Source organism: Carettochelys insculpta, chromosome 1 (genome assembly GCF_033958435.1).
Source record: "Carettochelys insculpta isolate YL-2023 chromosome 1, ASM3395843v1, whole genome shotgun sequence".
In the NCBI taxonomy this organism is placed as follows: Eukaryota; Metazoa; Chordata; order Testudines; family Carettochelyidae; genus Carettochelys; species Carettochelys insculpta.
Genome location: NC_134137.1, coordinates 218,599,400 through 218,625,423, shown reverse-complemented (window position 1 = coordinate 218,625,423; position 26,024 = coordinate 218,599,400). Strand labels below are relative to the sequence as shown.

General features: G+C 44.5%; 2 protein-coding genes across 3 annotated transcripts in view; both read left to right on the top strand.

Annotated features, from left to right (window-relative positions):
* The first annotated feature begins 439 nt into the window (after nt 1-439).
* On the top strand, nt 440-21,089 carry TMEM45A (transmembrane protein 45A). Of its 2 annotated transcripts, none has more exons than XM_074983535.1 (6): nt 440-653; nt 7,945-8,155; nt 10,627-10,839; nt 11,795-11,979; nt 14,753-14,898; nt 17,276-21,089. In XM_074983535.1, the coding sequence occupies exons 2-6, from the start codon at nt 7,966-7,968 to the stop codon at nt 17,367-17,369; spliced, it is 828 nt and encodes a 275-aa protein (XP_074839636.1). In that variant the 5' UTR covers nt 440-653; nt 7,945-7,965; the 3' UTR covers nt 17,370-21,089. The 2 variants fall into 2 exon arrangements, with proteins under 2 accessions (XP_074839636.1, XP_074839637.1); XM_074983536.1 differs by lacking the exon at nt 440-653 and adding an exon at nt 683-1,006.
* A 1,498-nt stretch (nt 21,090-22,587) lies between these two features.
* Nucleotides 22,588-26,024, top strand: part of ADGRG7 (adhesion G protein-coupled receptor G7) — a 47,782-nt gene continuing 44,345 nt past the window's right edge. Inside the window, exon 1 of the mRNA XM_074983534.1 lies at nt 22,588-22,699. Coding sequence (XP_074839635.1) covers nt 22,588-22,699 — 112 coding nt within the window. The remainder of the gene's footprint in view (nt 22,700-26,024) is intronic.

Sequence of the window (26,024 nt, the reverse complement as noted above, 5' to 3'; positions counted from 1 at the left end):
CGTTAAAGTGGTGCACCCCCAGAGTGTGATCCAGCCGCCCTGCAAAATCCTTCATCCCCCCGAACAACCGGACAAGGGGAGTGTTCGCCAGATTGACTGACTAAGACCGGCCAGAGGCAGCGGCTCTCGGCACATCCGAGAGCCCAGAGAGGCGCCCCAGACCCCGGACACTCCCCTCCCCGCCCCGCTGCTGCCTCCTCCCCCACGTTCAGTGCCACATCACTGGAGCCACCGCAGGCGCCTCGCTCCCCTGCAGGGGGCGACGTGCCTCTCCCCCGCCCCCTGGCCTGGGAGCCCGAGACTGACTGCGCCTGCAGCCCGTGCGAAGGCGCCGAGGAGGTGCCGCGGCCAATTACAGGCAGAGGGGGGCGGGGCGTTGCAGACGGGCGGCGCTGGAGTGTAGCGCCCGGCACAGCTGGCCAGCTGCGGCGCGCAGGCGGCGTCCCTCGCGGGCAGCGACCTGGAGCGTTGCCTGCGCGCTGCAAAGCAGGCGCGGGGTGGATGTCTCCTCCCCGCTGAGAGATGGGGGGCGGCGGGGACTCGGCTCCCAGGGGGGCTGTAAAGGCGGCGGAAGTCCCACAGCTGGAGCCGGGCTCGCGTCTAAGAAAGTGAGACGCGGCAGGAAGAAAAGCGCAGAGAACCGAGCCGGCTAGGTAAGCGGGGGAGGCTCCAGCGTAGGGGAAAACCTTTGCGCTGATGACTGAGGGGGAAGAAGAAATTGGACCGTGCCTGCCTGCGTGTGCACCACGGCCAGCGGTGGGACAGCTTTGGAGCGGCTGCCACGGCTTTTGCCGCAGCCTCGAAGGCATCTGTTTTTCAAATCTCGATGCGCTGTGGTCTGCGCGGCGAAGGGTTGCACAGAGCAACTTGTGCTCCCAGCCCCTGCCTCACTCTTCAGTGGCGCTTTGCCTTCTCTCCCTCTTACGGACGGACGCCTTCAACCAAATCATCCCAGACCAGCGGGACTGGTGTGGACCAGCGGGTAGAGCAAAGCAAGGACTAGGAGGTTTGTTTCCTAGAGTCTTGTGTACTATTCCTGGCTCTGGGTAACTCTTCTGAGTACTGATCCACATCCTTGACTTTGTTTTAATCCTCTGCTGAAAGAGAGAGAGAGAGAGAAATGCATAGGGGGGGAATGGGCTGAGATCAGAGCCCCTCACTTATAATCTGCGCAGGGTGTCTGTTATAGGCAAATGATATTGACGAGTCTAGTGCATTCAGACACCACATAATTTCTATGGGATTATATAATATAATAATGTACTTGATTTTTAAAACCATATATATTCGGGACTGTTCACTCCAAGTTAGAGTGTCTCACTCCAAGTCACACTTCAGTTACTATAAATCATTTACATCAGCCATACTGAATCATGCGATGGAGGCTGTTGAAAATATTATGAGTGAAACAAATCCCACTTTGCTTTTAGCTGCCGGCACTGTTTACTTTTCTCCCCCCTTCTTGGATCTTTCAGGGTGAGAGTAATCTGTATTTCAGCCTCAGTTTCTGACTGAAAGAACTGAAGTGGAATTTAATAACCATCATTTATTAAATTGTAGAAACACCTAAATTAACAAGGCTACCTATTTTAGTTTAGTCTGAAACAATAGCAGGAGGAATGTTTAAAATCTCCATGTTCTCCTTGACACTTCAGTTTTCAGAAATCACTCATTCTCCTTTTCTGATAGTTCTTACAAGTTTACACATTCACTATATTGCATATTTCCAAATATTTTGTTACCTTTTTAGTAGGCAGTTTTTAGAATTTTCAGCAGATGAGAACTGAAGTGCACAAGTTAAACATGTTAAAACATTTGTACCTATTCATTTGTAAATCAGAGCTGGAGTGATCATTTTGTATTTGTGATTTATCTGGTGCTATAACTGTGTTCTGATAGTGTGTCTGATCTTGTGTAACTGTTTTTGTTGGCCTTTGGAGTAATGGCATACATTGTAGTTTGAGAGTCATCGTAAGTAGGTCACCATTGTAAATAAAAATGTATTGGTGTTGCTTTTGAGGACAGATTGATCATTCACACTGAAATCATGTGCCTAGAATTAATCTAAATTAGAGCTGAGTGAAATTTTAGTTATTTTAAATTTTAGTTTTTAGAACATAAGAACATAAGAATGGCCATACTGGGTCAGACCAAAGGTCCATCCAGCCCAGCATCCCATCTGCCGACGGTGGCCAATGCCAGGTGCCCCAGAGAAGGAGAACAGAAGACAATGATCAAGTGATTTATCTCCTGCCATCCATCTCTTGCCCTTGTTCTGAAGGCTAGGGGCACCATACTTTATCCCTGGCTAATACACTAGTGTAAAATACACTAGTGTATTTTAGTGTAAATTTTAGTGTATTTTCAGGGATGGGGGGGCGGGGAGAAGTTTTGATAGACCTGAAACTAGTCAATGTGTTGAGTTCAGTCAGTAGTTTTGATCAGAGGGAAAAAATCAAAATGATTCAGTAACTTTGAAATTAAGCATTTCATTCTGAGCCAATTTTCATTTTACTTTTTAATTTACCAAAATATTTTTAAAAGTTGTTTTCTGTTTGACCCAAAATGAAACTTTTTTCCATTTTTCAGAATTGCCAGTGCACTGAAAAATCCATTATTGGCTCTGCTCTAGTACAAAAAGGATATTAAACATTCAGTATAACTTAATGTAGGCTTTTCTTATATTTACCTTCTATGGGTAGAGTAGGTTAACCTTAGGGATATTTTTATCTGTGGAGAACATGAGTCGAAACAGGAGTGAATGATTGCAGTTACCTTTGGATAAACTTTCTTTTTGATTTTCTTTCTTCTCTTGAATATTGTATCTTTCCATGACTAACACATTAATCCCATTTTTTGGAACAGTAGCACCAAAAGATCTAAAAGTCTTTTCCAGTTCATTAGTCTTAAAACATTGTTGAACCATGAATTGTCAATGGCAAAGCTCCCATTGATTTCGTCGGTCCAGAATACGGCATGTCTTCTGCTACTTAGTCACCAGAAGGTCATACCCTATTTAGATGTAGCAGACAGCAATTGTGATTTTTATCATCCTGCTCCCTTTCCAGAGGCTCACTGCACTGGGCAAAACTCCTGTGTCCGTGGTAATTAGCCTGACAAACTTTCCTCGTGTAAGAAAACAAACTCCATTCAAAGTCCTTAATTTTTACTGTGCAAAATTTACTTCAGGGCAAGGTTTAGTACAGGACAGGTTCAGCTCCACCTTTCTTCCTAATACAAAAGAAGAAAAAGCTGTAATTATGATGATAACAATATGTTCATTAGTTAACTGGAGTGCCAGGCCAGTTCTTGAGTACTTTTTTCTCCTGTTCCAGGAGTGGGTTAAAATTTCATTCAGGTTGCTGAGCTTGTACAACTCTTTTCACCTCTTTTCTTCAGTTCTGTCTCTCATAACGGAGCTAGAAGATTCTAACTGAGCTAACTCTGGGCTAGGGCTTTATACAGGCTGAAACTTTGTCGTCCAGCACTCTCTCGTCTGGCAGCATCCGTCGTCCAGCAGGACAATGGATGTTACTGGACCAGAGAGCACCTGGACCACAGAGTTCTAGGAGCCCCACTGTCAGCCTGTACTGGGGATCCACAGGTACAGCCCCATGACAGGGAGCCAGGTCGGGAAACACACTACTGCGAGCTGGCTGGAACTGGGGAGTCCCACTGTGGGGAACCCAGCCCCAATCAGGGCCCCACAAGGAGCCCCACTTGTGGAAGAGGTGGGAGAGACGGGCTGTGGCATCCAACCCAGCCAGCAGACCTGCAGCTGCAGGGACCCTGGTAGGGCTGGGAAAGCCCTGCAGCTCCACCATGGAGGACCCCCGCCCACCCCTGCAGCCCTGCTTTTGGGAGCTGGCTTGGGAGCAGGACCCCACAAGCAGTCCTGTAACTACAGGACCCTGGCTGGGGGAATCCCAGCAGCTCCATGGCTGGGATCTGACCAGGGTGCGGAGCCCCACTGACAGCCCTTCAGCAGCGGGGACCCCTTCTGGACCAGGGGAGCCTGGCAGCCCTGTGGGGAGCCCTGCAGGAATGATGGTCCCCATCCAGACAGCCCTGCTCCTTCTGGGACCATGGAGACAAGCCCTTCCTCCTACCTTGTTCCAGGGCCCACATTGGCTGTCTACTCCCATGGACAAAGCAAGCAACATCCACACTGGAGTTGATAAATATGCTTTTGGGGGGATCTGAAGATACAGGTTTGTAGGGCACACATCAAATTAAATCATAATCCTGTGATTTTTTACAAGCAATATCTGTCACGATAACAAGGATCTTCGAGACCATCTGTCTTTATGCGTGCTTAGTTTGTTTATTTTGTGCATTTGACAGCACTTGTGTGTAGTCATTTTCTATTTCCCCTATTTGTGTGAGCCCAATTTGAAAAAGTGTGGTCTTTTCCATCGTACTTTGGAAAAAAAAATGTGAATTGTAGATGGGCTATCTAGATATGTTTTAGGACAGGAAATAAATTTTTCAGTGTCACTGTCTTATGCCCGCGAAAGCTTATGCTCCAGTATATCTGTTGATCTATAAAGTGCCACAGGACTTCTCGTTGTTTTTGCAGATACAGACTAACACAGCTTCCCTTCTGATATCTGTCTCTTATTACCTTCATTAATAGCTTATTCTTATAGTCTCAAGTATGATTGTATAGTAAATATGGCACAAACATGCTGATATGCGTTTGAATTGAACATATTGTAATTGTAACCTCTCTCAATCTAAAGGAAGGCTTCTTTCGGATTTTTCATCATTAATCTGATATTTTGCTTTGATGTATGCTGTAAGGTAAGGCTTTGAACCTGCAGTGAATAATGAGTGTAGACTGTATAACACATGTCTAGTGAGATCAAAACATGTGGAGAGGAAAGATTTTCCCCTTCATTCAGAGGAAAAACTAATGTGTCTACAAAAAGTATCATGGAGGTAGCCATGTTAGTGTGGATCTTCAAGAACAGCAAGTCCTGTGGCACCTTATAGACTAGCAGATATTTTGGAGCGTGAGCTTTCACGGGCAAAGACCCATCTGATGAAGCGGGTCTTTGCCCACAAAAGCTTATGCTCCAAAATATCTGTTAGTCTATAAGATGCCACAGGACTTGTTACTGACGTTTGTGGTGGTCACTACTGAGCAGATCAAGAGATGGACTTGCTTTGGCAGAGGATGCCACATCACCCTGGTCTGATAGTTGAGTAATAACTGTCTCACAGATCTTTCCTCTATTATTAGACACATTTATTTATTTCCTTTTTGCACACCCCAATAGGATGTCTCTGTGGATAGGGACGCCTTGTGTTTGTTCTAGCCCAGGGGTTCTCCCACACACTTATAGTATTAAAAAAAAAAAGGCTACAGGTTGGACCTCCCGGGTTCAGCACCCTTGGGACCTGATTGGTCCCAAACCTGGGAGTTTGCCAGACCAGGGAAGATCAATGAAGGCTGTCTGTTGATGGCATCAGGGCTGCCCTCCTGGCTGCTGGGCTCCCTTCTTAGCCACTGACTCCTGTTCCCAGCCCCTGCTCTCAGTCATCATGCCCCACTTTGGCCCTAGCTAGGTTTCCTTCCACTGAGCTCCTGGCTGTCAGTTCCCAGTCCTGGTCGGGCTCTATTCCTGGCACTGGCTGGGCTCCTGACCGCTGGCCCCCATCTCTACTCACAGTCACCATCCTTCCTGCTGCCGGACTCCCATCTCCTGCCAGTGCTCCAGGGCTCCCTGGTTCCAGGCCACTGGGGCTCTCTGGTACAGCAACATCCAGGGTCCTGCGGCCACAATTTTTCCCCCTGAGTGCTCCACTTCTGGATAACCCATGGAATCCTCAATGGTGCCAGACCACACATGTTGCCATCCCAGAGAGTCCTGGCCCAGAAGTTCAGCCTGTAGCAGAGTAGCTCAAGGGTCTATGCCCTTCTTGCTTGTGACTGTTAGGGGGCTCCTCCCCTCCCCGTGTCATGGGCAACTTCCTTGTGGCAAATTCTGCCACTGCTTCCATTGAAGGGTAATATTGGAGAAGGCATCTGATGTCATGGAGTTTTAGCAGTTGGAAAGCAGGAGCAGAACTGACACCACACGGCCAAATGATACTACATGGGCATTCAGTTAGCACTTTGTGGACCACAGACCACAGTTGGAAAACTGTGATAAGAAGAAGGAGAAGATTCTAGACCCTTCATATTCTATTTAAATCAGATTGACTGCATACAATGGGGATTTTATGGTTGCTAAAGTGAAAAATCTACTCCATATCTTCTCCAAAATCTGATCTGCTGACCTGAATGACAGCGCTGTTTCAGCATTCACTATGGGTTTGGGGTGGTGGTGTGGAGGGAAAGGGGTTTTAAGTATTTATACCAGATATTTATCTAAATTTCCCTGATTTCTTTATCAGTATAATTTCGACACTTGGAATTCTGTGTTGTAACTTTTTTTGTCTTCCTGACCTGTCTTGGAAATCTTACAGTCTTTCTTGTAGTAATGAGAGGCTTGGTGTAAGGCTAAAGACTGGGGACAAAAGTCAGTGCTTTGTTAACATACAGCAAAGCAAAAGGCCTCAAGCCTGAACAACAGTAGGTTAAAGCAGAAACTGTGCTAGGTAGATTCTGCCCACAGGAATGCAGCAAGAGACAGAGCTGATAAGTCACAGGGCCTAAAAGCACATAAAAACACCTGAAAGCATCAAGAGCCAGGCACTTAGTCATACACATAAACACATCCTGCTTCATACCATGCACTCTCCATCCCCTCCCCACAGATAACACCTTAGCACCAGGTACATTCCAGGTACATTAATGGGTAGATCTAGTTACATTAAGGGGTGTTGATGTATTACAATGAGGGGGTTTTACCTGGATACCAATGTCAGAGTCACCAGTGTAATCGGGTGTCTCTATCGGAATGGTGCTCGGACATCCAATCTGCTCCCTTTGACGTTAATCACTTTGGCCGCATGCATGTGCTCTCTTTGGACAGCAGTGTAAACTCCCGGTTAGCCAACACTGTAGACCTTGGAGAACCCCCAAGAACCACAAATCAAGCGAGGTACGAAGGCACTGGATCCAGGTTTACTGTGCTTGACGTATGGTCTCCAACACTCTCATGAGTCTCCAGTATGACTCAACAGTTTACATTAGTACATGCACACTCCATGACAATGGATGCAACTCAGTTGACGGCAAGAGGTGTCCATCATCCCCTTGGTTTCTCGATACAGCCCCTGTTACACACACTTTTGTACACAAGTATAAACAAGTTATGTATCCATGTACAACCCCCTCATTGTAATTGATTGACACCCCTTAATGTAACTAGATCTACCCATTCACTTAGGGAATAGTGGTGGTACCATCAAAACAACATGATCCATCATGCTGTCATTACGACCTATTCCTGAACTTGGGTGGAAATGTACCTGGTGCTAAGCTGTTATCTGTGGGGAGGGTATGGGGAGTGCATGGCACTAAGCAGGCTGTGTTTTTGGGTATCACTAAGTGCCTGGCTTTTGGTGCTTTCAGGTGTTTTTATGTGCTCTTAGGCCCTGTGGCTTATCAGCTCTGTCTCTTGCTGTATTTCTATGGGCAGAATCTATCTAGCACAGTTTTTACTTTAACCTACTGTTGGTCAGGCTTGAGGCCTTTAGCTTTGCTGTATGTTAACAAAGCATTGACTGTTGTCCTCAGCCTTTAGCCTTACACCAAGCATCTCATTACTACATTTCTCATTCTGCAAAGTTATGCAAATTTGTAAGACTCCGGCTAGGATTTTTAAAGCAACCTAAGGGAATTAGGTGCACAGGTCTCACTGATTTTCAGTAGCATTTGGACAACTAACTCATTTAGGGTCCTTAGAAATTTACAGCCTATATATATGAAATTATAGTTGACAGTCTTACTAGAAATGACTTACTGAGTCAGCAATCTGTATTTCTCTTCAGGTTTTTGCATTATAGAGAGGCATGGGCAATTTCAAAGGTCATGCTTTGCCTGGGAGTTTTTTCCTCCTCTTTGGCTTTTGGTGGTCAGTGAAGTACCCAGTGAAGTATGTCTGTCGAAAGAACAAGAACGCTTGTTACCTTGGTTCCAGGGCAGGATTTCAGCGTTTGGAATTTATTGAGGGAATCGTCAAAGCAGTATTCGCCCTGATTGGTAAGTCAGACTCTGGTTTTAATGAGATAAAGTAGAAGGGTGAGGGACGTGCTTGTTCATATGAGCTGCGTCTACACGTGCACGCTACTTCGAAGTAGCGGCACCAACTTCGAAATAGCGCCCGTCGCATCTACACGCGTCGGGCGCTATTTCGAAGTTAACTTCGACGTTAGGCGGCGAGACGTCGAAGTCGCTAACCTCATGAGGAGATAGGAATAGCGCCCTACTTCGACGTTCAACGTCGAAGTAGGGACCGTGTAGACGATCCGCGTCCCGCAACGTCGAAATTGCTGGGTCCTCCATGGCGGCCATCAGCTGGGGGGTTGAGAGATGCTCTCTCTCCAGCCCCTGCGGGGCTCTATGGTCACCGTGGGCAGCAGCCCTTAGCCCAGGGCTTCTGGCTGCTTCTGCGGCAGCTGGGGATCTATGCTGCAGGCACAGGGGCTGCAACCAGTTGTCAGCTCTGTGTATCTTGTGTTGTTTAGTGCAACTGTGTCTGGGAGGGGCCCTTTAAGGGAGCGGCTTGCTGTTGAGTCCGCCCTGTGACCCTGTCTGCAGCTGTGCCTGGCATCCCTATTTCGATGTGTGCTACTTTGACGTGTAGATGTTCCCTTGCTGCGCCTATTTCGATGTTGGGCTGAGCAACGTCGAAGTTGAACATCGACGTTGCCAGCCCTGGAGGACGTGTAGACGTTATTCATCGAAATAGACTATTTCGATGTTGGCTGCACGTGTAGACGTAGCCATGGTATCATTATCTTTTAAAATTATATATTCAATGTCAGTTTCATAACAGAGGTGTTTGTTTTATAAACAGAAACCAAAAACATGAATTAATGTCACACTAACAGTGAGGGCAATTAACCAGTAGGACAAACGACTAAAGTAACTGGTGGATTCTCCATCTCTTGATATCTCCAGATCAAGACTGGTTGCCTTTTTAGAAAATGCTAAACTGACACTCATTTTCTTTTACTGCAGCAGTTTATTGTTTTATTGTATTGTAATTCTGCCCTCATTTGAAGTGTGGAGAGAAAAGACTGAGGGAGAGAAGGAAACGAAAGCTCCAGGATGGGAGTATGTGGATGTGGTTGGAACTGAAACAAATGTGGAAAAAATGTGCATTTGCTCTGTAATATAACAATTTGAATATGTTCAGGGTGTATTTGGCTCCATTATGCTAATCTTCAGTTTAAAATATATATTTATATAGAATGCCTCAACACAAAGTGCTTTATAAACTACAGTGTACACACAAAATGCCACTGAAATGCAGCTGTCACTGGGATGGAGGGCTGTAGCTAGCTGGGAGGGTGAGGGAGGAAAAGTTAAAAAAAAAAAAAACAAGAAAAAACAACACCCTCCAGCATAAAACACAAAGCCCCATGGGAGCTTTAATGCCCATGTGCAAAGCAAGGGATCCCTGCCTTTAACACATTTTAGGAAATAATCCCCATGTAGTCAACTAATTGTCATACCAATATACATACTGCAGAAAGGTGAGAGGTTGAGGCCTGGTCTACACTAGGAAGAAAAATTGATTTTAGATATGCAAATTCAACTCTGAGCATTGTGTAGCTGGAGTGGACTTCTGTAAAATGGATTTTTGCTTCTGTCCGCACAGTGGGAGATTGATAGGAGACGTTTTCCCGTCAACTTTCCTTACTCCTTGTGACTGCCAAGAGTATTGGGGGTGATGGTGGAGCCCTGACATCTTGATTTAGTGCATCTCCACTAGGCGTGCTAAATTGACCTGGGGAAGATCAGCCTGCAGCTCATCAATCTTCCCATGAGTATAGACGTACCCTGGGGTACGGGTGCACGGTGGGGGGGCAGACTCCCTGGGGGAGCATGAAATTTCACAAGGGGGGTGCAGCACGATCAGCTGCTGGGTCTCGGGCTCATCCATCTCATTGAAAATGTTGAAGTGTGTTACAGATTTTATATATGTGTATTCACAGTTGTATACTGATTTAAAAAGTTTTTATAGTCTACATACTTATTTCCTTATACATGCTGAAAGATTTTTTATGTGAACATAACCAAAATTTCTGTCAGTTTGGCTTACATCAGACAGGTTGGGGGAGCACTGCTATTGGCAGGGATGAAAAGTGGGGCCCTACGTAAAAAGCTTGCTCACCTAGGGTGACTCTGCTGAGACTTGAACTTTGATTCTTGGGAGGCCAGGTATGTTAAACCCATTCTTAAGCTACTGTGTAGCCAGTGAATGGTCGCTACAGATTTAGGCAGTAGATCACAGACAACAGCAGTTAGACTAGATTAGAAACAACGTAAAGTGACAATCTGCACTGTTAATGTTGGCATAATGCCAGGACAGTAGCACAGCTGGCCTGCTGCTTCTGTTGAGTAAAGCGCTGTCTTCACTTGAATAGCTTAGGACTTAAAATCCATCTGTGCCTTAGGTAAGCCCTAGTGTAGCCACCCACATTTCCGTGTTGTTTCACATGCAGGTATGGTAGCTGAGCAGTTTGTTCCTGATGGGCCTCATCTGAAGTTGTACAATTATGAGGAAAAACACTGGGATCATTTGATGAACTGGCAGCATGCCACCATGTATCTCTTCTACGGCATCTCAGGGCTGGTGGACGTTGTGGCTCATGGCACCAGTGTATTGCCAGTGGCCTTGGATAGGCTGATGCTTTCGTTAGCAGTTTTCATTGAAGGTGAGTTTACTCATGTGTACAGAACCCAGATAAAACTGAGGAACCAGTCAACCAAGTGTATGGTTGTTGTTTTCAAGCAGCAGTCCTTTGGACTGGAACTGAGGCCTAGGGGATAGAGTGCCATCATTTCAGTGGGGCACTTAACCCCTTTAAAGGAGTTTGAAAAAAATCTCAGCCCTGAACCTTCTGTTTACAGAAAACATAAAGCAAGTGTATTATAGCATCACCTTTGTTACACTGTAGAGAGAGTGTAGTAATATTTTATGTTAATCCCATTTTTATTAGGGCAAATTCCCACCCCATTTCCTGAACAGAATAACTGGGGTGGGCTTTGAAGAGTGCCACAGAGGAAATATAGTGAGGAATCAACCCCCTTCTCCCAGGCTCCACAGCCAGCTTGGAGAAGGGAATTAACAACCTCCACCCCCTGTCACTCCGCTCTCCACGCTGGCTGCGGGGCAACAACTGGCTGCTTTATGGAGCTGCACCCACCTTAGTATTGTGTGGTGATTGGATTGTATAACTAGAACCCAACCAGAAGATCATGTGTATGTATAATTATAGGTCTCTGCTTTTGTGCCTGCTTCTGTCTTATAGTCCAAAGGGGCCTAATCCTCTGTGCAGCCTCTGGGTGCTACTATAATGTAAATGCTGCCTTTGTGCATTTCTCAGCTGGACTCCATATGGAATAAACCTTTTTAAAGTAACAGAGAGTAAGCCGTGCTAGTCTATATACTCATCAAAACAAAAAGCAGTCAAGTAGCACTTTAAAGACTAGTCTTTAAAGTGCTACTTGACTGCTTTTTGTTTTGATACCTTTTTAAAGGAGCTCATTATAGAAGGAACTGTCATGGTTTCTAGTGGGAAGTGAGGGGAAGTACAAGGTGTCATTAAAACAGAGGCCAGGTATTATGCTATTGTCTCAAAAGATTGATCAGTTCCTTTGTTGTCACAGGTTTTCTCTTTTATTACCATATACATGGGCGAGCCATGCTCGATTTTCATGTTCACCAGTTACTTTTAGTGGCTATCTTTGGAGCAGCTTTTTGCATATTTCTGGAAGTCTTTTTCCGTGGCAGCATTGTACTTGAGATGCTCCGGACAAGTCTCTGCATTCTGCAAGGTAGCTGGCTCTGGCAGGTGAGTCAATGTGTCCAGCTATTAGGATTTCCTCCTTTTATCTGTAATATTCACTTTGTCCATTTGTTGCTTCTTCCAGACATAACTGTGCACTTACATAGTGCCTTTTATGCATACATCTGAAAACACTCGTTAATAACTATAATCCTGTATTTCCCTCTGAGGATATAGAAATGCTTAGTAAACATTTTACAGATGGGGAAGCCATTTTTCAAGTATGTCTGTTTTCAGAGACTGAAATAAGACTACAGTTTAGGAATTCAGCTTTGGTCCTTTGCTGTAATCACTAGACAGTCCCAGCCCTGGAAAATACTGTATGAATTGCGTAAACAAACAGTTACTTAGTGGCACTAGATAAATAAAATGTTTTTTTTACAGACGAGGTTTGTCTAAAATTTAGAAAATCTACTGGAAAATTAGTAAGTAAATACTTCTCAAAGCACAGTCAAAGTAGAGGATAGAGAAAAGGCCATATGAACAGTTCATTGGCATTGCTGTAAAGAGACGGGAAAGGGAGAAGTATGTTGAATCATGTGTTGGCTTAGTCCCATCTTTCTGTTTCCTAAAAACCATCTCAGCTGATCAGTCTGACACTTTCAGAACTTTGGAAATGGAACAGGTGAAACAAGTGCCCCAAAACAGTAATACTTCAGCGATATGGCACTAGTATCATTCACTAGAATTACCTCTTAAAAGTCTAATAGACATTGCTCTCACCATTTGTTCATTCTGTATACCTAGCTGGTGTTTAGTGGCCATACAGTAATTATTTTTGCTTTTCTCAAAACAGTGTACTTATTAGAGAAATGATGGCACATACTCATTGCATAAATCACTGCTGTCTTACAACAGAAATAGGGATACCAGCAGTCCTGTGCTGGAGAACTGTGGTCGCTATAGTAACTTTTTCTTTCCTCCTGTGTCTAGACTGATTTCCTTTTTTTAAAAAAAAAAACATGTTGGCCAGTTTTGGTGAATGCAAACATGTGGGGTTCTTTGGCAAAACTAGACTTTGTAGCAAATCAATATTTATACATTTGCACGAGCAAAGAAACCTCTAAAATGACCTAACTTTTCCATAACTGAACTCAAAAAACTATCCACTGACTCAGAACTTAATGCCGTATTTTATTGTTTATGGAGTTTTCTTGCTTGACTATCAAGGTTTACCACAGAACAGTTAGATGTTGTCATTTATTTTGTTTGTCTAATATTCATTAAGACAGGAGACTGATTAGTTCTAAGAGGTTTTTGGTCTCGGATACAACACAATGAATTAAATAGAAAAATAAGAGTTCTGAGATACAAATGTGGCTTTTTCCACATTTGCATGGTAGACTTCAGCTCTATAGGTGATTGAATACTGCACACTGACAGCAGAACTGCAAATCTGTAAAAGATGAGTGAGCTTTCCTTTTGTATCACTAGTGCCCTGATTCATCAGATACTCTGCCTGTGAAGCAAAATGCATTCAATCCACTTCAACTGTTATCAGCCAGACTGCTTAGAAATGATGTGAGAGGGTACTAGATAGCCTAAGGAACTAGTGCTATTCTAGTGAAAACCTTATCAACCATAAGTCACTATCGCCTGATGGCTTATGTGAAAATTGTCTGTTAGGAGTTGAAAAGGTGTCAGTGTCTCAAAAAAAGTCACCATCATAACAGGCCCTAGCTTGGAGCCTTATATAAGGATGTTAAACTTTTGTACTATTTTGGAAAGAAATTTCACCCACAGTCTGGAGAATATATACAAGTTTCAGAGCAGTAGCCATGTTATTCTGTTTCAGCAAAAAAATAGACTTAGAAATTGACTGCCGATAAGTAATGTTAGCTATGCTAGTTGTATACCTGCAACTGACTTACCAGTGGTCAACTTTGATGTCTGTCAACACAGAAGAGGGTTGACGGAGTATTTTTCCCATTCTCCTTCCTTAATCCTCGCCACTCGTGAGGAATTCTGGGACTGACTTTGACCCCAGAAAGCGCCGTTTTATGCATGTACAAATTGAAAACCCCGAAGATTGGCCCTGAGCACGTCGATCTTCTGCAATGGTGTGGCTCTAAGCAAAGAGGAGTCCTGTGGCACCTTAAAGACTAACAAATTTACTTGGGCTTAAGCTTTCCTGGGCTGAAAATGGAAACTTCATGCATACATGCAGAGTTCTTTTCACTTTTTACTGATTTCACAGTTTCAATGCCCGTTTTTTATTAAAACTTGTCAATTAAAGTCTCCTTTCTTGAAATGAATACGTTAGTTGCCATAGTTTGCAGTCTAAAATGATCATTGCTCCCATCCCACAACAGAACTTCATTAATATCAAGAAGGGAGAATGCAATAAAAACTAGTACATGTGGGCAATCGCTGACTATTTTCTGACTGGTAGTGTTTTCCACTTTTAGGGCATAGAAGAAGAGATGCTACTTTGTCATCTTGTATCACATAAAGCTGACAGTCACAGGATCAGCTGGGCTGGCGAAGTTTCCCTTCTTGAGAAATAATCAGGGGGAGAGAGTACTCTCTGGAGCTGGCCCTGTATCTTTGATGAGATTTCTTTGCCTTTCAGCACTATAGTGTGATCTTAGAAATAATCTAATTGTGGTATGATGATATAAAATTGTTTTGTTGTAGTACACTTAGAGGTCATCTTTGGTACAATTAAAAATGTTCTGCAAATGTTTGCCATGTGACCTGTGCCTCACAAGTAATGCATTATATGGCAAAGAACAAATATCAAATAAATATAATTGCATATATTTAATTTTAATTACAGATTGGCTTTGTACTTTATCCTCCAAATGGGAGACTGGAATGGAACCAAATGGATCACAATAATATGATGTTCTTGACAATGTGCTATTGCTGGCATTATGCCTTTGCTTTTCTTATACTGGCTGTAAATTACACTATTGTCAGCTGGTAAGTTAATTACAGAACTAACCTTTGGAGCACCGAGTGTCTGTAGCATCATCAGTGTAAGTTTTTAGGCTCATGGGATAAAGGATTCCCTCTGCCCACTTGCAAGGTAAAATAAAGATAGATGCTGCTCATTCATTACCATTACATAACTGACCACTCTAGTGAATGGGAAAATAAGTAGGTTGAACCTCTGTAGTCCAAGACCCTCAGGACCTGAACAGTGCCAAACCAGAGAATTTGCCAAACCATGGAAAATCGATATTGTCTAGCAGCATTAACAACATTTCCATTGCTTACTGAGCTCTTAAAGATATTTCAGAAGTAAATTACAGCTAAATAACAGAACACTGAGAGCCAGGACAGGGGCTATAAACAAACTTTATGGAACCTCGAGAAACTTGGGCACACCCCTAATAAGTGGACATCTGGCTTACTAAAATCAGGTCAGACTACAGTTGTTGCCACAGCAGAAAGTGCTGGACTAGAGGGGTTCAACTTGTTTTTTGTAAACAAAAGGCTATTTTACCATTGTTAACTGGCATCTCACATAAATTGGCTATATTTCTTTTTACATTGTCTAGAATTGCACTGCAAAGTTAGAGCTAAAAAATAACTTCAAGATCAGTGTCTCTCAACCTTTCCAAACTACTATTCTCCTTTCAGGAATCTGATTTGACTTGTGCAACCCAGGTTTCACCTCCATTTTAGAAAATCGTTGCTCGCTAAGTCAGACACAAAAATATAAGTGCACACTATTACTGAAAAATCACTCACGTCTATCTCTATGATATTTTAGTTTGTACTGACTTCGCTATTGCTCTTTTATGTAGCCTGTTGTAAAACGAGGCAAATATCTAGATGAATTGATATCAGGTGTGAAGATAAGCAGGTGTGTGGCTTTGGCAAGATCTGGCTGAGCTGTGGCAGAAATCAGCAGGGAGCTCTTTAAAGCGTGGCTGGCACCTGAGTTGGAATATGAGAGTACCTGTAAGAAGTTCCAAGTTACTTTCACCCTGGATTGATAAACGCCATGGAAGACCTCTGTGCACCCTGCTGGTGATCCCTGGTTGAGAGCCTCTGTTCTAGGTCTTTGGATAGTCAGAGTCCCTGTCGCATGCTAGCTGATAATGCTTATCTGCCGGAGTTTTAAATTGCTAAAATCAGAATGTTATTACCACTTATTTGTAGACTATTACATAGCTCAAACAGTCTTCATTGTTCATACGTTTGCCTGACTAAATTTTGTTTTGGCCTCTTTTATCCCTTTATTCTCAACTGTAGGAATATGGTTGTTCTCATGATACAGTAAACTCACGAAATGTGTGATTTCAAGTTGCGTTTAACTTGCGTTAACACGAGATAAGTGCAACGCAAAGCTGCTCTGCTGCTGTCTGCCCACCTGGCTCCGCCCCAGGCTGGGGGAAGCAGGGAGAAGCTGCTCTGTGGGTGTCTCTCCCCTTGCTTGCCCCAGCTGGGGGAAGCTGGGGGTGGGGGCAGCCACAATGGTGCAGCTTCTTCTTGGCTTCCCCATCTGGGGGAAGCCAGGAAGATGATGCGCCTGGCTCCCCACTGCTGGCGGGAGCCAGGAAAGTGACTAGCAATATGATGGTCAGTTTTCCGGCTCCCGACAGTGGAGGGGAGCTGGGAGCCAGTCTGCTGCCTGGTTCCCAGCTCCCCACCTCACTGTGGGAGCCAGGAAACTTGACCAGCTCTGGTGCTCATCAGTTCCCCAGCTCCCACTAGTGGAGGGGAGCCGGGAGCCAACCTGTCATCTGTCTCCAGGCTCCCCTCCTTTTTTTGGAGCTGGGGAACTGATCAGCACCGGGGCTGGTCAGTTTCCTGTCTTCTGTGAGTGGCAGGGAGCTGGAGCCTGGCTCCCAGCTCCCCACTACTCACAAGAGACTGGAAACTGATCATTTGGGCTGGTCAGTTTCCTGGCTCCCGAGTTATGCACAAATTCGAGTTACATGGAGGTTGCCAAGAATGCAACCTCTGTGTAAGTTGGTGGTCTACTGTATTTATTCTGATTAAAAAATAACAAGTCCTGATTTTCTGTGACATGTTATATGGGAAGTATCAAGTTTCATCCTTGTGACGGCAGTTATTTGGCCCATCTGGCTTTTATACCATCTTCCTTATTGTTTATACCCTTTTCTATTCTTGCAGGCAAATATCCCCATTTGGTCATTCTTTGGCCATATTTTAGTTCTTCCAGTTTTTCCTAATCAATTAGTCATTCTGGCTCCTTGGTGATAAAATGATTAACTTTGCGTCCGCTGTAAGAATAGCCAGGTCAGCATTTAATTCACTTTATTTTCGAATGTAAAATGATGTGGCAAATCTCTTCTCTTCTTTTCTTTTCCCACGCTGTCTCCAGGGTAGTTCGTTCGAAGATTAAACAGGCCCAGTCAATGGAGATGGGATTACTGAAGACTTCTGAACGAGATCAGGAATCAGAAGATGAAATCTAGTTTTGTCTGAACTCTGTTTTTCCACTTTGCCATCTTCACCATTAGGACCATGTTTACCTCATTTCTAAACATGTTTACCATCTTGCTTGGTTTTGTTACAACTCACTACTCAAGTATCAGCCTCAACGAGCTGTATACTTGTACATGACTAGATTCTTATTGCAGAGTGTGGGTCTGATATTAATTTGCGGTGTTTCGATCAGCACAATGTTCATCACATGTTTCAGTGGAAAAATATTTTCCTATTAGACAAACTTAGATTGAATGGGATGACATTGTCACGTAAAAATCAATTCAGCCCATTAATAGCTGACTAATATGTCCTCTTCCTGCTGTAGGAGAAATTGGTAAGTTTCCATATACTGATATGTCAAAAAAGCTGAATTGCCAGGCATGTGTATGAAATAATTGTACCGAACTTTTAAAACAATAGAATAAGCACATTATTGATAGAGACCTACATTGTCTACATTGTGAAGTATACTGAAGAATGTCTTTGCTTGCAGTTGCAGATGAAGTGGCAAAAAATTGCAAATTGCAAACGCATATAGCATTTTTCTGCACAGCCCATCTTGTGTTCAGTACCACATGTGCCCAACCGAATTTCTGCAAGGGGTCAAATAAGTGTAGAAATGACCGTTGTGGTTACTCATCGTGGGAGGAAGTTACTCATTGCAATGTCTTGACATACATATCACCCTGCATTTTGACAAGCAGTACAATGACCCTACGTTAAGACTGGGGAATTGGAACAATTTTTATAGCGGAGGTGCTGAAAGCCACTGAACAAAATTGTAAACCCTGTATCTGATGGAAACCACATATATGGTTGTTATTACTACTTACAGCCAATAGGTTCTACCACATCCCTAGCACCCTTTGTCTGTCCCATACCCCTGTTTACAGCAAGTTTAGCAATTTTCTTGATAGAAATGCTGCTGTGTGTGTCAAACAGGGCAATAGCAGACATCCAAATTAGTTCTATATCCTGAATTCATCTCATTTCCCATACTGCCATGTAGTGGGATTTCACTAGGGCAAAGGGGGAGTCACATGACTGGGTGCAGTGCACAGATCCACAGGGTGTGCTCAGCAGTGGCTTCGTATGTGTTTAGATGCTTTCAGCAGCTGAGGGACCTTGTCTGCTCTCTCTTCCTTTCCTGGGAGATGTTGATTGCTGTAGAGCAGAGTGTTCTGTGGGCACTCATAAACAGTGATCATTTTAAAATCAACTCTGCCGGCTTCTTTGTTCAATTTCTGAATGTGAAGTAATTTGCATTGTAGAAATGTTCCTTCAACTCTTGCTGCAGTACGGATGCACTCCAATGTGAATTGGAGGTTTAGGAAGTGAATAATACATGATACAGAACAGTGAGCCTTATTGCACGGAAGCATACTGTCCAAGAAGGTTGAATACTTGAAGTGCATTTATAAAACAACTCCCTCTTTAAAAGGTTTAGAGTAGTAACTGGGCATGACTGAACATCTGTCACTCAGCAGCAATTCCGGTTATTGTAGGTTCCATGGCTAGAGAAGTGAGTACAATAGGAATTTTGTAGCCAATAGTACACAACAGCCATTAAGTGTTTGGCAGTTACTCTGCAAAAGGAGCCGCTTGCTTTCAGAATACAGTCTTTAGGCATATTAATATTTAAATACCATAAGCACTGCATTTAAAAACAGGATGTTGCCAGTCATATGATATAAAAATTCCAGCCCTCTGGGACTGAAACTAAAGACATATTCCCCTGTCCCCCCACCCCTTAGTGTTCTCATGTTTACATCACACAATTCCAGGCAAGATCCTTCTTCTGCAGAACTTATATAAGCAGTTACAGTCACTGCTGGAAGTGAGTAAGAGCAGCAGCATCTGGAGGGCTAGCTCAGTAATTTGAGAATTGGCCTCTTAAACCCAGGGTTGTGTGTTTAACCCTTGAGGGGGGCCATCTACGGCAATACATTTAACAAAATGTTAGGGGTGGTGATAGGTCCTGCTGTGAGGGCAGGGCACTGGACTTGATTACCTCTGAAGGTCCCTTCCAGTTAAGACCTAAATTGGCATACTTCATCTAAAATTATTTTGTACCTCTGATGTAAAGCTGAAAAAGTAGAGCTTAGAAAAAGGCTAAGACTACCACTCTAAACCTATAAAACTATTATTTTAAGTAGCTTATAGCTGTAAGGAAAAGTTTGAAACCCTTTACCTATAACTACAGGTTGCACCTCCCTGGTCCAGCACCCTCAGGACAGAAGTGGTCCTGAACCAAGGATTTTGCTGGACCAGGGGAGGTTAATGCTTCCCTGCTGGCCACTGGCCACATGTTGACCATTCAGGGTTGCCAGCCTTAGCCACCTTCCTGGCCTCCTAGCTTGTCTTCCCACTCTGTGGCCACACTCCTGGCTTGCCGCTCCCACAGCTCTGGCTCCAACTTCCCTGGCCACAGCTGCTGGCATGGCTGCTGGCTTCCCAGACCTGGATACATTTTGTCCCTTTTGGGCACTTGTAAACCTCTAGAAATTACATTTCCAGAATTCCAATTTAGAAGTTAAAAGTTAACACTTTTGTGACTAATCCTACGATTTCTTTTATACACAAAATATCTCCTATTAAAATGGCATTCCAAAGAGTCAGAATAAAATGGATTTTCAAGTGTTCAGGATGTTTGATGCTTTTCTAAGTTTTTCCTTCCCTATCTCATGCTGTTTTTACCACATCTATCTTGTAGGCAAGCTGTTACTCTGCATTAAAGATGGAAATGAATCTTTACCCTGCCTCTCAACAGATAACACATGTTGGCATGTATTGGCATCTGAATCTTAACATCAAGGCTCATTTGAACTCTGTAATGGATCACACCAAAGCCCCAGAGCTCAGTCCCCGGGCATCCCAAACTTTGCAATATTCATAATCCAGATCTGAATCTTTCAGCTCAGGACCATCTCTAACGTACAAGTAACTTACTTGCTGTACGTGGTTCTTTGTGAATAGTTTTAACACATAGGGCTTGACATTGCTAAGTGGTAAGATACCTAAACATCCATTGGCTTAAGGTGAGAATGATAAACATTGTTTCAGTGATGCTTTTGACTCCTTATCCCACAAATATGACAGTACAATGCCTACCCTGAACTAAGAGAAATAAGAGACTAACTTCAATGCATGCACAATTATTTGATGCCATGATGTAAATTTATCAAATTTGGAAAAACATGGATCAGCAAAAACAGATTCTAAAGCCTGCTTGAATTTCTGTACAAATGTCTGGTATTAAAATGATCAAATATAAGAAAAGGCAAAGGGAAAATTTTAATATTTTTATAATATATACCTATAATATAAAAAGATGCAGTCACTTTCACAACTCTCGAGTATTGTTGTTATAGTATGAGAAAACCAACCAACCAATTTATTTTTAGGAATAATCTTTTATTTACAGCAGAAAAAATTACCTGGTGTCTTCTAAGGCTGTTCCTGATTGGGTATGTTTTGAACACTATTTATTAACATTAAAGAAATAGGACCTTTGGTATTCCTTTATCAATAGTTTGTTTGAATTCAGAGAAGGGATGGAAGTCTGCCAGGTTTACAAACATACCATTATGGAAAGGTAGTTCTCTAATTAAACCTTAAGTTAATATTAACTATTGGTGCCTTTTTAAAAGAAAATGTATTAGTTAATAACAAACAAGATGTGCCTGTACTTTTATGTAAATAAAACTGATATATTCATTGCTGAAGTCTGTAATCTCTTCAGTGGAAGCGCTTGACTCTGTAGGGATGTGTGTGTGTATGTGTTAGCACGTGTTTTTACAACTCTGGTGACCTCAGGAGACAGAGTTGTTTGAATGGCAACTTCCTAGATGCCAGTGGTGCCTTGATTTCCTGTTCACTTTCCTTGCCATTCTCAGCAATGAAAGAAGGCATTCTGGAGACAGTGTCACTAAGTACAAAGCACAAATCCCAAAGAGTAGAACCCCATGTTGTAGGGGAAAGCAGGCTATGTGGAGGCCTTGTGTCTCATGTTGGAACTGAGGACTCCTTTGCTACTGTGCTTGCAAGTACAACGGGGACATTTCTTGTGTTCAAATACTAAAAATGAATGAACGTTAAACTAATACAAAAGTGAACAAAATACTCTTCCAAATGGATTGGTGGGGTGATTGAGCTGACCCTCACTGGCAGAAAAGAGGACAGCTGCACCAGAGACAGCCAATCAGAGAAGAGCTGAAGAGAACAGCCAATCTGGGCTAAGCAGGCTCCTATGAAAAGGGACCTGCAGGTTGAAAGAAGTCAGTTCTGCCTGGGAGCGTAAGGAGGAAGAACTATGTCTGTGGATGGCTGAGACAAGTGCCAGCACCTTGAACATTTCAGTACTCCCAGCAGTGGCTGAGACAGCTCCTGGCTGGTTTGTCAGATTTGTGGATTGAGGCCATGACTAAAGGCCAAAAGGGTGCCGAAGCCATGTGGGAGGTGGCCCTGGAGAAAGGGACTCCAGTTGGCTGCTGAAGTTAGTGGTGAGACAGTAAGTAGGCTGCAGGTCCCCTGCAAGAGGAGAGCACAGTGTGTGGCACAGCTAGAGGGCTGCGCTGCTGAAGAGAGCACCAATAGCCCTGGGAGAGATGTGAGTCCTAGAGCAGGTGTGAAGGTGGTGAGGCACCACTTCAGAGAGCTTGCTGCTGTGGAGAGCTAAGTCCCCAGTCAAGCAACAGGAGGTCCCAAAGCCAGTAGTGCCTGGGAAAATCCCCTCAGGTGAGCTGCCTTTCCCCACTTCTGGGCCTCCTGAGATAGGACAATTGGAGCTGTTCCATATATGGAGGGGCTTCTTCCTCCCTCAGTGCATGGAACAGGCAGAGCGCCCTCTACGGATGCTCCTCCTTACCTGGCTCTGCAGCTCTAACTCATTCATCCAGGTCAAGGGGTGTGGGGAGATGCAAGAGAGATAGGGAGGTGATATCTTTTATTGGACCAACTCCTGTTTGTGAAAGAAACAAGCTTTCAGGCTTATACAGAACTCTTCTTTTCGCAGACAACCAGAAGCTTGAAAGCTTGTCTTTCACGAAGAGAAGTTGTGGTTTGATCTGTCAAAATGTCCTTAAATGGGACTGAGAGAGTTAAATTTCTATCTCTGAAGGTGAAAAAATGAGTTAATAGTTTAGCCATCACAAGGAAGTGAACTGACAGTATATCATCGCAGGGCATGTTTAGTGCACGCGCAAAATGTCTTCCTTCCACTGGGACAGGAGAGCTTTGATTGTGATTATTTTTGGAGCAGTGACTGCAGTGCTTTGGATGCTATGCATTTGGCAGCTTATCCTCAGGTTTAAACCAGGTATTGCAATATTTTTTTTCTGCTTTACCCAGTTCATAAAGGGATAGAATTAAAGAACACTGAGTTCTTAGTGCCATCAACTTCTTGAGCAGGGATGTCTCCTCTCATCCTTGGTTGTGGTTTTGTTGTAGCTGTATTGCCCCCAGCAGAATCTGAGAGAGACAAGTTGGGAGAGGCAATACTTTTATTGCTAGTATACCTCCTGTTCTGGCCAGGACAGCCCCTTTTTTAAGCCATGTCCCCATCAGCCAGATTTTTTTTTTTTTTTTGCAAAAGTGGGCATTTTTCCTGTTCGATTTTGCCAACTGATCAAGTGCCAGGTTTTGCCAAAAAAAAGTTCGGTGAAGTGTGGAGGGGAGGGCAGAAGTGCCAGCCCTACATCAGGGGCCAGGGTTTATGGTAGGGAGGGGGCAGCCAGGGTTCCGGTGGCCGAGCCTTGTCGGGTTGGGGGAGTGAGTGTCTTGGGCCAGCGCCATGCTGGGGGCTGGGAGAGCTCATACCAGCCCTTGGCTGTGTCCCATTTTCCCTTTGGGAAATATGATCACACTATATACTGCAGTAGTTCTCAACCAGGGGTGCAAGGCCTGCAAGGGGTCCAAGAGGAGGTTTCCAGGGGTCTGCACACCCCCCTGTGCCACCCAGGACTGGTGCCAAAGCCTGAGTAGCTTAGCCTTACAGGACACCCTCCCCCCGGTCTCTCCCCAGCTATGGTATGGAGCACTGGGCGATTGCCTTGCTTACTTCCCCCTACTGTTGTCCCTGGCTTTTAAATACAGAGAAAAACAGTTGTGGCCTGGTTAGGCTGGGGAGTTTTTATAGCATGTTGCGGGGCGGGGGGCTCGCAAAGAAAAAGACTGAGAACCTCTGTTTCATAGGACCAGCTTCAGATCCTGAGGGAGACAAGCTTACGCAGAGCTCTTCTTTAGGTCTGGGGGGTGTACTCAGTGTCACAGCTAAAGCACAACCTAGAGCTGATTGTTTAGTGTAAGTAGCTAACATGTACTTAAGGGTAACAGAGAGGTAGCTGTGTTAGTCTGTACTTCAACAAAACAGGAGGAATGTAGCACTTTAAAGGCTAACAAAATGATTTATTCAGTGATGAGCTTTCGTGGAACAGATCGTGGGATCTGAAGAAGTGGGTCTGTCCGACGAAATCTCATCACCGAATAAATCATTTTTTTAGTCTTTAAAGTGCTACATTTCTGCTACCTGCTTAAGGGACTGTTCAAAGTTAAGAGGCCTGGTAATACCTCTCCAGAAATGGGGTGCATGGGAAGGGAAGGAAAAAAAGGTTGGAGAGGTGTTAAATGGGTTATAAACCCAGTGTCTCTAGTCAGTCTGTGATTTTTAGTGTTTAGCAAAATTATAAATTTAAGTTGGCAGGCCCGTCTCTTGAAGGGGTGGTGTAGCTTTTTCCTGAGTTTAAGGTTGGAGGAGTCAGATCCAGAGGGATCACTTTCTGAAAATTGTGTTCATCCACAGGCAATATCGGTTCTGTCTTCAGCCTTTTTCTGTGTGTGTTCATTTGAGAACAGAGTAACTTCATTTTACACACATAGCTGTTGTTGAGGCAGAGTGCACTAGATGAGGTACACCATGGGTAACGGGTATGTCGGACCCCCTGGATCTTGAAAGGTGTGTTGTCAAGGATGTTCATCCTTGCAGCACTGGAGATAGGCTTTTAGGTTCTGCATCTGTGCTGGCAGGGCCCAGCACTGCTCTGAGTAGGTGTGTCTTGGTGTGTAGGGAACTTGCTTCTGTCGGTGCAAACTTTATTATCAACAGATGCAGATATCCACAGAGCTGCAAGGCTCTGCTAGGAAGCACAGTGGTGAAAGCAGCATCATGTCAAGCTACTACTTGCAGTAGCCAACCCCCGTGCTGGCAGCTCCTCCAGCAGGCTGTCCCACCGTGGCATCCTTAGGCATACGCGAGGTGTGCAGATACACAGGGGACCACTCAATTTAGGGCACCGCTGTGCCTCAGATTGAGTAGTGCCCTATGCTGCATATACCTAGCACGGCCTACTCAAGCAACCCCAATGTCCTGTCCTTGGCCCCTGCTCTGCTGCCCAGGCCTGGTATCCAAATCCCCCAGCCCCACATCCTGGTCTCAGCAACCCTAATTCTCTGACCCCCTGCTGCACTGCCCACCCTGGGTGGCCCCAGTCTTCTGGCTTCTCACTCCATTGTCCAGCCTCAGTGGCCAAATTCCCTTTCCCTCTGCTGCACTGCCCGGCCCTGGTAGCCCTAATCTCCCAGCCTTCAGCTTTGACAGGCTGTACTGCTCCCCCTTTTGCCTGTTCTCCTACCAGTCTACCAGCCCTGTGCTTGCCTCAGCAGCCCTGAGCATGCCCTCCTCTCCACAGAGTTGCTGCCCCGCTTCCTGGTGAACGATAGGGGGTGCAGGCACTCAGGCTGCATAGGGCACCAGAATTCATAAGGATAGTCCTGTGTCCCACCCCATTCCTTTCTACCGGGATGGACACAAAGTTCACCAGCAGCTGTCCCTGATCATGCTAGTGCATATAAGTTACTCCCACACTCCTGGAGAGGCGTGCAGTGACCTGTGTCTCCCATATTTGTGCAGGTCTCTTGCGATGACCTTGGCAAAGCTGAAGGGGTTTTTTAAGTCCAGGAGAGGGGTTTTCAGGGAAGATTTCTTCCAGGATATGATCCCCATCAAGTAATTATTTAGTGATATCTCCTATGGGTTCTAGTGTTAGGTGACAACCTGCAGTGTCTGGTCAGAGAGGGTGTTACTTCTTCACTGAAGCAGCTGCTCTTGGGGTATGTTGGTGGCCCATTCCATGATGCAGTCTACTCAGGGGCACCAGAAGTGGGAGACAAGAGGCCCTGGCCCAGCCACCTTTTTCCATGGGCTCGACTCCCTACCCCTCTCTCTCCGGAGGCCTCATTCCTCAGTCAGACTGGGAACTGGAACTCACTTGGGTGAGAGTGGCCTGGAGAGCCTCGGCAGCTGTGACAAGCTGTGGATGTTCCACCCGCCTGGGCTGCAGGATCCTATAGAAGTTCTAGGCCCATGACCCCCTGCCCCCAAACCTCCCCACTGGCCCTGTCAACCTCATCTTTGGCACATGGATAGTCTGTGGCTCTCCAAGCCTCGGGGACAGCTTTTACCCTTCTTCCCATAAAAAATATGAAGCAGGGTTCTTTTGAAGAGGGGTTTACTTTCGAAAGAGCTGCGTCTATACTGCTTTTCTTTTTTTGCAAGAACCTCTTTCGAAAGAAGAATATGCAAATGAGATGCCAGGTGCCTCATTTGCATTTTTGATTGCCCTTATTTGCATGCCTCTTTCAAAAGA